This window comes from Sturnira hondurensis, unplaced genomic scaffold (genome assembly GCF_014824575.4).
Source record: "Sturnira hondurensis isolate 20B ecotype Veracruz unplaced genomic scaffold, ASM1482457v3 Scaffold0003693, whole genome shotgun sequence".
Taxonomy (NCBI): Eukaryota; Metazoa; Chordata; class Mammalia; order Chiroptera; family Phyllostomidae; genus Sturnira; species Sturnira hondurensis.
The window spans coordinates 3,127,726-3,139,598 of NW_028076324.1; the positions used below are offsets into that span (position 1 = coordinate 3,127,726).

Sequence of the window (11,873 nt, forward strand, 5' to 3'; positions counted from 1 at the left end):
AATAGAGGGACACAAATCAATATCCAAACAGTCAATTTTTCTACACCAGCAATGAAACAACAGAAACAGAAATCTGAGGAAAAAATCCCATTTGGTATAATAAAAAGAAAAATAAAATACCTAGAAATAAACCTAACCAAAGAAGTAAGAGACCTATACTCAGAAAACTACACAACACTGAAGAAAGAAATCAAGGAAGACACAAACAAATGGAAGCATGTACCATGCTCATGGATTGAGAGAATTAACATCATCAAAATGCCCATACTACCCAAAGCAATTTATAGATTCAATGCAATGCCTATTAAAGTACCAATGACATATTTCACAGATACAGAAAAAACATTTCAGAAATTTATACGGAACCATAAATGACCCCAAATAACTGTAGCAGGTCTGAGAAAGAAGAACAAAGTAGGAGGGATCACAATACCTGATATCAAACTGTATTACAAGACAACTATAATCAAAAAAGTCTGGTACTGGCATAAGAACAGACACATAGATCAATGGAACGGAACAGAAAGCCCAGAAATAAACCCAAGTCTCTATGGTCAATTAATATTTGACAAGGGGGAAGAAGCATAAAATGGAGTGAATACAGCCTCTTCAACAAATGGTGTTGGGAGATCTGGACAGCTATATGCAAAAAAAGTAACTCAATCACCAACTTACACCATACACAAAAATAAATTTAAGGTGGATACAAGACTTTAATATAAGTCGTGACACCATAAAAGTCCTAGAGGAAAACATTGGCAGGAAAGTCTCAAACATTCTATGCAGCAACACCTTCACTGAGATGTCCCCTAAAGCAAGGGACATAAAGGAAAGAATAAACAAATGGGACCTCATCAAATTAAAAACCTTCTGCATGGCTAAAGAAAACAGCATTAAAATGAAAAGAGAACCAACTATAGGAAAAACATATTTGCCAATGATACCTTGTACAAAGGTTTGACCTCCAAAATATATAAAGAACTCACATGACTCCACTCCAGAAAGACAAACAATCCAATTTAAAAATGGGGGAAAGCCTTGAATAGACATTTCTCCAAAGAAGATATACAGACAGCCCAGAGGCATATAAAAATATGCTCAGCATCACTAGCCATCATAGAGATGCAAATTAAAACCACAATGAGATACCATGTCACACCAGTGAGAATGGCCATCATAAACAAATCAACAAACAGGTGTTGGAGAGGATGTAGAGAAAAGGGAACCCAGTACACTGTTGGTGTGAATGCAAACTGGTGCAACCACTATGGAAAACAGTTTGGAATTTCCTCAGAAAACTCAAAATGGAACTGCCTTTTGACCCAGCAATTCCACTGCTGGGATTATATCCTAACAACTCTGAAACACCAATCCAAAAAAACCTATGCACCCCAATGTTTATAGCAGCACAATTTACAATAGCCAAGTGCTGGAAGTAGCCTAAGTGCCCATCAGTGAATGAGTGGATCAAAAAACTATGGTATATTTACACAATGGAATATTACACAACAGAGAGAAATAAGGAGCTCCTACACTTTGCAACAACATGGATGGAACTGGAGAGCATTATGCTAAGTGAAATAAGCCAGGCAGTGAGAAAGAAATAACATATCATCTCACCTTTAACTGGAACCTAATCAACAAAAGAAAAAAGCAAGCAAAATATAACCAGAAACATTGAAATTAAGAACAATCTGACAGTAACCAAGAGGGGAGGTGGGAAGGGACAATGTGTGGGAAAGGGTTTTCAGGAAATACTATGAAGGACACATGGACAAAACCAAGGGGGGCAGAATCAGGGGAGGGAGGTGAGTTTGGCTGGGGTGGGGGAGAGTGGTGGAGGGTAAATGCAGACAACTGTGATTGAACAACAATAAAATAGTTTCAAGAAATTTTTTAAAAGAACTGAAAAGTGCGTGATTAACATGTGATCCCATTAATACAAATTTAGCTATGAAAACACACAAAACTATTTCCCTGAAATTCCGTGAGTCATAGTCACTAAGACACTAAGTAAAGAATTTGTTTAAAAACATCCTGCAGAAATTTGTTAAGGAAACCACAATTTGAGCAAATTGTGGAATATAAATACAACTATTTTTTAGTGAAAATAACTGGAATGAAGGAGGTTAAGATACAATCACACAGAGAGTAGGCATGATGAAGAGGAGATCAAAGTACAGGGAAGATTACACTTTATGTAGACACAAACATGTTTATTGCACATGAGCAAAAACTGACATTCGTTAATGGTAATAAGGATGACTGGCCATCACAATCCTGTTAGATCTCTAGAGCAGTGTTCACAATGATATCAGTGGAGTTCTAGACTGTTTCTTCAGTGGAAAGATGTTTGTTACAGACTGAATGTGTTCCCCCCAAATTGGTATGTTGAGGCTCTAACCTTTCATTGTGAATACATTTAGGAACCTTGGGAGGTGGCTAATGAGGGCCTGAAGGTATAACCTGTATTATAAAAGGAGCCAGAAAGAACACCCTCATCAGAAGGCAAGTCAGCTGACACCTTGATCTTGGACTTCCCAGGTTCTGGAGCTGAGAAATAAAATTCTGTTCCTTAAGCCACCGCCCCCCGCCCCCGGATAAAAACCTGTGGGGGTTGTGATGGTGGGAGAAACTCCTAGACTCACAGGAGGGTTCATTGGAGGGACCCACGGGGTCTTAGTACACAAGCCCACCCACCTGGGAATCAGCACCAGAAGAGACCAACGTGCTTGTGGGTGGCTGGGGAAGTGACTAAAAGCTGCCAAGAGCTAAGCAAGTGGCACTGTTTCCTTTTGGATCCCTACCCCACATACAGTGCTACAGTGCAGTGTCGTGGGTTGCCCTGCCCTGGTAAATACCTAAGACTCTGTTCCTTACTATGTAATAGATGCACCAAAACAAACAAACAAAAAAATATGGCCCAAATGAAAGAACAGATCAAAGCTCTAGAAATAGAACTAAGTGAAGAGCAGAGAGACAACCTACCAGATGCAGAGTTCAAAACACTAGTAATCAGGTTGCTCACAGAAATGATTGAGTGTGGTTGCAAAATACAGGAAGAAGTGAAGGCTATGTAAAGTGAAATAAAGCAAAATACACAGGGAACCAACAGTGAAGGGAAGGAAACCAGGACTCAAATCAATGACTTGGAATAGAAGGAAGAAGTAAATATTCAACCAGAACAGAATGAAGAACGAATTCAAAAAAATGAGGAAAAACTTAGGAACCTCTGAGACAACTTTAAACATCCCAACATTGGAATCATAGGGGTGTCAGAAGGAGAAGAAAAAAAAAACAAGAAATTGAAATTTATTTGAACAAATAATGAAGAAGAACTTCTCCAGTCTGGTGAAGGAGATAGACTTCCAGGAAGTCCAGGAAGCTCAGAGAGACCCAAGGAAGCACACATAAGGTACATCATAATTGCATTACCTAAGATTAAAGATAAGAACAGAATCTTAAAAGCAGCAAGATAAAAGGAGGCAGTTACCTACAAAGGAATTCCCATAAGTCTATCAGCTAATTTCTCAAAAGAAACCTTTCAGGCAAGAAGGGGCTGGAAAGAAGCATTCCAAGTCATAAAAGGCAAGGACCTGCATCCAAGATTACTCTATCCAGCAAAGCTATCACTTAGAATGGAAGGGCAGATAAAGTGCTTCCCAGATAAGGTCAAATTAAAGGAGTTCAACACCACCAAGCCCTTATTACAAGAAAGGTTAAAGAGACTTATCTAAGAAAAAGAAGAAGATCAAAACCATGAATGGTAAAATGATAACAAACTCACAACTATTAACAACTGAACCTAAAAAAGAAAAACAAAACCAAAAATGAACTAAGCAAACAACTAGAACAGGATCAGAATCACAGAAATGGAGACCACATGGAGAGCTATCAGCAGGGAGGGGAAGGGAAGGAGAATGGGGAAAAAGTTACAGGGAATAAGAAGCATAAATGGTAGGTACAAAATAGACAGGGGACAGTTAAGAATAGTATGGGAATTGGAGAAGCCAAAGAACTTACATCTATGACCCATGGACATGAACTAAGGTGGGGGCGTGCAGAATACAGGTGGGAGGAGTGTGCAGTGCAGAGGGGAATAAAGGGGAGAAAAAATGGGACAATGTAATAGCATAATCAATAAAATATATTTTTCAAAAAAGTAAAAAAGTATTGAATGTAAACTCTAATTGAAAAAAGATAAAAATAAAAACATAAAAAATGAGTTGATCCAATAATTCTCCTAAAAGGTCACAATGGCCAGCTTTGGGTAGTCTACCAACTATTTAATTGTTTACAAAATTGTTAGAAAATAAGATCTGTATAAAAAGTTTAAAAGAATAGAAAAAGAAAAAATAAATATAATAAAATAAGACATGTTTTGATGAAAAATTCAAACATGATCTGCAAACTCTAAAACAAGAAGATTATTCTTTCTTGTAGCTTTGCCATTATTGTTTGTTTACTTAGTTCTTACTATTACTAGTTATTATTAACTATCTTATGATTAATTCTAATTCTGAGACAAATTCTACCTCTGAAAGAGGAATTTATAGAAATATTTTGAGCCAAGTTACAGGACCATTCCTGTAATAACTACAGAGTTATAATTAAAGTATCTGTCCCTGGCTGGTGTAGCTCAGTGGATTGAGTGTGGGCCTGTGAGCCAAAGGATCACAGTTCGATTCCCAGTCAAGGCACATGCCTGGGCTGCAGTCCAGTTTCCAGCAGGGAATGCACCAGAGGCAACCATACATTGATATTTCTCTCCCTCTCTCCTTCCCTTCCCCTCTAAAGACAAATATGTTTTTTAAAAATCTTAAATAAATAAATTAAGTATTTGCTTATAAGTTTTACCCATATTCCACTCTGAAAGGCAGCATAATTCCTTCATATCTCTGCCAGTTTATTATTGTAGCCAGTTCAATGGTTATTACCATTAGAATACGATTTTAAACAATTGGAATTCCTTCAACTGAAATTGATCGTGACCATTTCCTAAGTATAGTATAGGCCTATCTCATTCTTTTGCACAGAGCATTTTCTTTGTATCTTACTTCTGCCCATGGGACAAGCATTTTGGAAGATCCAGCACAAGTACCAAACCTTCTGGATAGCTTCCTGATCTCACATTCCCTAAACATGGCTGTTAGTGGTCTTTTTTTGTTTTGTTTTGTTTTGTTTTGATTTTTTGTCACTTAGCTCTTTGTATTTTCTTCCCCACTAGACTCTAAGTTTCATGTTGGGAAAGATGGCAGTTTCCCAATGATTCATAGCCAAATTGTACCCAGCATAAATATTTGTGCACAGAATTTGGTAAATAAATCTTTTTGAATTGCTTAACATTTCATTTGAACCACACACTGTTGGTTGATTGAGTTGCCTCATTACGTGGTCAAGGGAGAGAAAAATTGTATACAAGAAAAAATATTTTATAAGCTGCTTGCTGAATCTTCAGCACAAACTGCTTGAGGCATTGACTAGAAAACTGGGCCATGATCCTTCTATACTTGGGAAAATGTATTGGTATTTAGAGACACAAAGGGAAGAAAAGTATATTATATATCCATAAACATATATAATACATATATAAATATAAACATATGCATATATATTATGTATACCATAATACTTTAAAATGGTACAGAATCCTGCTACTGTATGTAAGTTTTATATATTCTATGCATAAATTTTACATATTCTGAGTGTAAGAAATCATTATAATAGTAAAAGTTTATTCTTTGAAGTATATTTATGTTTATTATCTTACATAAGAATAAAGAGCTAGCATTAAAGGGGGTTTTCCCCAAAAGCAATAAATGCTATTGGAAAATGTTTTTCTTAGACTCTGAAGTAAGCCAAGAAAACATTTTATTTGTGATTATCATGAAGTCTGAAATTCATACATTACCTTTTGATACAATATACTGTAATTCATTCATATAGCTAGCCTGTGCTGTTATCAAAATGTAAAGATAAAAAATAAAATTGTTAATTTAAATAATTTTTGTTAGTTTAAACAAAAAAAATTGGGCAGTTCCCCTACTTTTAAAATTTGTTCCTCAAGCTCCTCACAATCATTCCTTATCTACATTTCAAAGAAAGCTAGACACTGGAGTTTTGTTCTTTATTTCATCAATTTGAGTCCTAGAACCCAAAAGACATAGAAGAATTGCTTCAAAAAAGGGCAAAATCTGAGCAAAGTGCGAAACTTAAAAAACTTTACTAATAAGAAATTCAGATTTCTTATGTATGTTTATCCAATTTTCTAAGTGGTGTTTATTAAAAGAACTCTCCTTTTTGATATTTCCCCTTTTAAAATTACATTTTTTATATCAGCCATATTCTGGTAATGAATACATCTAATTGTATGATAGTAGATAATATTTTTGTTTGATGTTTTTGCCTTAATAAAACTTACTTACTAAAAAGTAAAAATCATGCCAAGATAAAATAACTAAAATAAAATCTGTGGGCTTATAATAACAATCTAAGAGAATATGAGAAATGTTTATGATAATATTGCACTGATCAAATTTTGTAGTAGTAATAGCAACAGAAATTCCCAAACTTTGCTGGCTGGAGTATAAGTAGATACAACTACTTCGGAAAACTTGCAATATCTACTAAAGCTAAACCCATGCAGCATCTACCAAACCACCCCTTAATCCAACCAATTCTGTTCCAAAGAAAGACTTGGGCCCAACCCATACAGTCCTCACAATGAATGTATTCACAAGAAGATATGTTCAACTATGTTCATTGCAGCACTAGCCAAAAACAAAAAATTCTCAAATATTCCATAATAGAACAATGGATAAATCATGCTGTCTTTATATAATGGAATACCATTTAGTGATGATAATAAACAAGATATTGCTACATGCAACAATATGGATAAATCACATAAACATAATGTTCAGAAAAACAAAACAAACTCACATGAGTATTTCTATAAAGTTCAAAAGCAGGAAAAATATATATTGTTACAAAAGTCAGGATAGTGATTATCTTTGGGCAAAGTAGTGCCTGGGAAACAATATGGTGGTGGGAGGGGGCAAGGAGAGGGTTTCTGTGAGATGTTTTTACATGATGTTTTACCTTTGTGAAACTTTATATGGAACTTGTTATTGTGCACTTTTCTGTATGTACATTATATCTCCATTAAAAAAATTAAAAATCTTTTAAAACCTACCTAAAAAGTTTGTACTCATAAATTATTTAACTATAAATATTGATGGTTTCTAGATGTTTTTGCCTCTGAATTTCCCTGGAGAGAATATTTTTAAACTAAAAATATATATTTATGAAATAATACTAACTACTTTTTTACTTTATTTTTTTCCTTTACATATTTCCTTTTTGCTCAATTCATTACAAATAGACTTGAACAAAGAATAGTTCCCATAAAGACATTTATTTTTCAAAATATTTCCAGTAGAGGGAGCTTCACTTTCTTTACTATAGATAATTTTCTTTCAAGGGCCATCACTGAAAATAAAATATTTAATTTTTTACATATGATTAAAGCTTATCATACAGTGACAAGCTACTCTCATCTGAAATTAGTCTAAGATAGATAAAGAATAATTCTATCCAATTTATGAAAGAAGAAAGAAAAACTTGATGAAGAATACATGTATCGCATAAACTTCTACATTGGGTAGTCTTTTTCCAGGGATTATATTTGGGGATTATTTATAAAAACATTTTTGACTAAAAGTATTTCATATTAATGAAGATAATGCTTATAACCATGATTATAAATTTGAACTACAACTCACAGGAGAATTTCAATAAAACCAGACAAAAATCAGAGACTCTAGTGATGAAGATTACTATATATCTAAGTATACATTATAACAATATGGTAAAGTGCCTTTTTACAAATTTGCCCACATTGATCAAAATATTTTAGTCATTGACATTAAGCTTCCCAAATGTGAATATCTATCAACTAAGCTATTATGATTTCTTGAAAAAACAAACATGCATGCTATCATCTAAAATACTAAAAACAATTACAGTAAAATGACTAGTTTATCTTATAAACTCCTTCCCATGAAATTTTCATAAATGTAAAAAAGCTCTACACTCTTTGTTCTGATCACTACATATAAAATTAGTGATAATTGTAAAGTTAAAAAATTTTCTAAGTCTTATTAGGACATTGTCACTGAAGATATTCTGCTTTACAATGGTTCAACCCCTTAAGGAAAAAATAATTTCAGAAATATAATAACCTTCACATCTAGTTCCTGTTATTGCAGACATATCAAACTAACATAGCTTTCTGTAAGGTAATTTTTATGAAATACACTGTGTTTTCTTCTAAGGTAACCAAAGATGAAAAATTGACCTAGGAACCCAGAAGAGAATATTTACATACTTCAAATAAAAATAGTATATACATAGCTTAGTTACTCTAATTATTTGATTTTAATGCTCTTAAAAAGCTTGTGGGCCATAATATGGAAATTATAATAGTAAGATGAAATATATATTGATAATTCAAAAAACTATATGAGCAGTATCTTGCTTACATATTGATTAATTAATAATAGTAGTTAAATTATCTGATCTTTTATGTAGTCTCTCTATTCCCCTTTAAATTACTTTTTAATGAGGCCTACCAAATATTACTGGACATGATAAGACAATTACATGTCATAGGGCAATAGTATGGTCCTATAGATTTTTAATTGCTTTCTCCAAAAATATTATTCTTGATATATAACATATCTAGTGATTTATTTATGATTACCTGAACTAAACTCATTAGAAAATAATACTTGCAAGGTCTTAAATTTTTACTCATTTAACTCAACCTCTGGGTATATCAATCACGTTCAGAATTTTTCTGATTAGTAATATTTATGTTCTAATATTTTTTTGCCTTTTAAAATGTTAATAATGTTCCATTTTTTATTACTAAATATTTTTAATTCCCCAAAAGAGAGTAACATTCACAACTTATAATTCACTTAGAAAAGGGGAGCTCTAATAGAAATTTGAGAAGGAAAAACTTGACTTTGGAAATAACTTTTCCAGGGTAATTTTTAGCTGCTGTTAATATAAGATACCAGTTACTAAAATGATTAATTCCTGAAAATAGAGCAAAGTTACATGTTTTCAGAGGACGCAACAGATAGACTGCTAGATACCTTTAGACAGAATACAATACGGTTCAAGGGATGCTTTCGGCAAGTCAATTTCTAATTCCATTCTTGATCTCATCAATAACAAGCGGTTGCAACGTAGTGCACAGGCTTTAATGGGTTCTCCAGGTGTTAAATAGAAGTGGACTCACCTGAGTAGCAGTGCTGCTTCCCAGATATAAAATCCCGAAACTAATGTCCGAAAGTGTCTCACGTGGGCCATGATACGGAGAGATATTCACGATCCTGAAATTAGTCTCATCCAAGGCATGGGGGGACGAGAAAGCCAGGAATGAAAATGTGCAATCTAACTCCGTGGGCTGGTGGAGACAAACGCCTGGAAAGCTTCAGCACCATAGACAGCTCCCCGCGGTCGGCGGAGGCCCTGTCTTTCAAACCCTCGAAATTCCCTTTCGACCCCTTCTCTGAGCATTAATGAGGGACATTCACAGGGTTACAAATGTGCAGGTGATTTACACAGTGAAAGCGGAATGATGGGTGAGATGAAATGTATGAAGTGCCTAGGTTCTGAGCAACAGTTCACTGGAGCCCTAGCGGCAAAGGAAGAATGCTTGTCCTTCCTTGACTCAGACCCACGTTTGGAGAAAGAACAGCAGCGACAGCGGTAACGAAGATGCTTCTTCACCTGCTCCAAGCGCCGCCGGCCCGAATCCCACTCTCCCACTCTCCACCTTTGGGTAAAACCCGCGACAGCTAGCGCGGCAAAGGGAAACGGGGCGGGGCCTGACGGTTCCGCCTCGCCAGCAAATCACAGCCGCACAGCGGGACAGAGTGACTGGCCACTCACATCGGGAGGCGGGGCTTAGACACGGCCCTTTAAAAAAGCAGCGAGTAACTGATGCAAAGACTGTACAGAGACTGGAGTAAATTGAGGGAAGGAAGCTCCCAGGGCTAAACCTAGGAGAGTCAGCGGCTTTTTTGGATTAGGTAACAGAATCGCTTTGAAGGGACCCTCCATTGTTTGCTTCTGGAGAAAGGTACAAATTAGTAATTAAAGGTCTTTTCGAGCTTTGCGCAGTGGCAGTATCGTAGCCAATGAGGTTTATCCGAGGCGCGATTATTGCTAATTAAAGGTCTTTTCGGATGTGACCCCCTAGGTTTTGACCTTACACTGAAATTCGGTAAGAATAAGCACTAAGCCCATGGAAAGGGCTAAAGAAGAGCAGAGAACGAGGTTGCATGGGCAGCCACGGACCGGAGAACCAGCTGCTTCCAGAATCCTCTCATAATCCTCGCCGGCTCTGGCCACGAAACTCGAGTGAGTTTCACTCAGTCTCAGTCGTAATTAGGATTCTAAAACGATGAGAGTGGGGAGTCTAAAGATATGGCTGCTTAGAGGCAGAAGATAGCCATCATTTCTTCTTATACATTTTTCATATTTTAGTAGTAAGTTCGAGTAAGAAGGACAACTAGTTCATATGCTACGCCTTCTGTGAAGCATCTCTCAATCCTATCTTCATCGCCCTCCATGATCATTTACATGCGTGTGTGTGTTGGAAGACTGGGAAGAAAAATTGTGTGTGTGTGCTTATTCATGTATCTCAACATACTGGAATTTTTCAAAGTTAAAACCTATTCTGATAGACCTTTACAGTGTTTTTTATGACTATCAACAAGTATCCAAATGTTCTTGTTCACTCCTTGAATCTTAGCTTTAAAACTGCCACCGATATTATTCCGAAAGCCCTACTTTAATCTCTTAACTTTCTCAATGATCAAACTACATGACAAGAATGTCTTCTTACTGTTTCTCACAATTTCTTCTTAATTAAGTTTCAACAGCAATCGACACATTAATTATCCTGCAATCTCTATTTAACTGGAAGAGTAAAAGCCATTACTTTTCAAAGCTCTCGAATGTGGAAAATTCTTTTCTTCACTCTTTAACAGACAAGCTTATTTACCTTCAATGAAAATAAAGCATTTTTGGATGCACTTACATATATTTATTACTGTACCTGTTTCCTTTCACAGCTTTGTTTTCTGATTTAAATCACAAACTTCCAAAATCCCATAAGAAATGTAACTGATTCTGCTCATGAATAGTTGCATCTTGAGAAAGTTCATACAGTTTCAATTAACTCTTTTTTTAGAGTCTTTTAAAATCTCACAAAGTACATATGCTTTTTAGTTAGTCATTCTTTGAATAGCATTAATTAATTTTAAAACTACACAATCAAAAACAAAAACTTACTCTATTTCATGAAGGCCTGGATTCCTTGCCTAGTTTCACCACTAACTGGATATTTTTGAAAAAGTGATCAACTTTTAAAAATAGTTTTACTTAGTATATCTTTAAAACATGTATTGAAAGAAATGAATTAAATGACCTCTGAGATTCATCTTCTGGCCCAAAGAAGATAACCAATTGATGCATGTTTACTTAAGTGAGCAAATTTATGGATGATATTTAAAGTTCCATGTTTACACTAATCCAGATAGTTATGTTAAATGGTAGATTAACAGGCCAGATGATTTAGCTATTTCTTCTCATTAACAAAAAAGCATAGGAATGTTATACTTTACCAAATTAAAATATACCTAATCAGTTTCTTAGATATAAATGTTATATGAGAAGATGACTAGAAGCCCCATATTACTCATTTTTCATAGCACAATGATTATTTTCTTCAAATTACTTGTGACAAGCTATCATTCTCCTAATTTATTCGACTTCACTACAGTGAGGATAAT

General features: G+C 35.1%; 1 protein-coding gene and 1 pseudogene across 1 annotated transcript in view; one reads left to right on the forward strand and one right to left on the reverse strand.

Annotated features, from left to right (window-relative positions):
* Positions 1-9,824, reverse strand: part of GLRA3 (glycine receptor alpha 3) — a 140,762-nt gene extending 130,938 nt beyond the window's left edge. Inside the window, exon 1 of the mRNA XM_037042165.1 lies at positions 9,311-9,824. Within this exon, the coding sequence (XP_036898060.1) occupies positions 9,311-9,381 (71 nt within the window). The 5' untranslated portion in view covers positions 9,382-9,824. The remainder of the gene's footprint in view (positions 1-9,310) is intronic.
* Positions 9,825-10,185: 361 nt separating this feature from the next.
* LOC118984652 (uncharacterized) lies at positions 10,186-10,315 on the forward strand (annotated as a pseudogene).
* Positions 10,316-11,873: the final 1,558 nt, after the last annotated feature.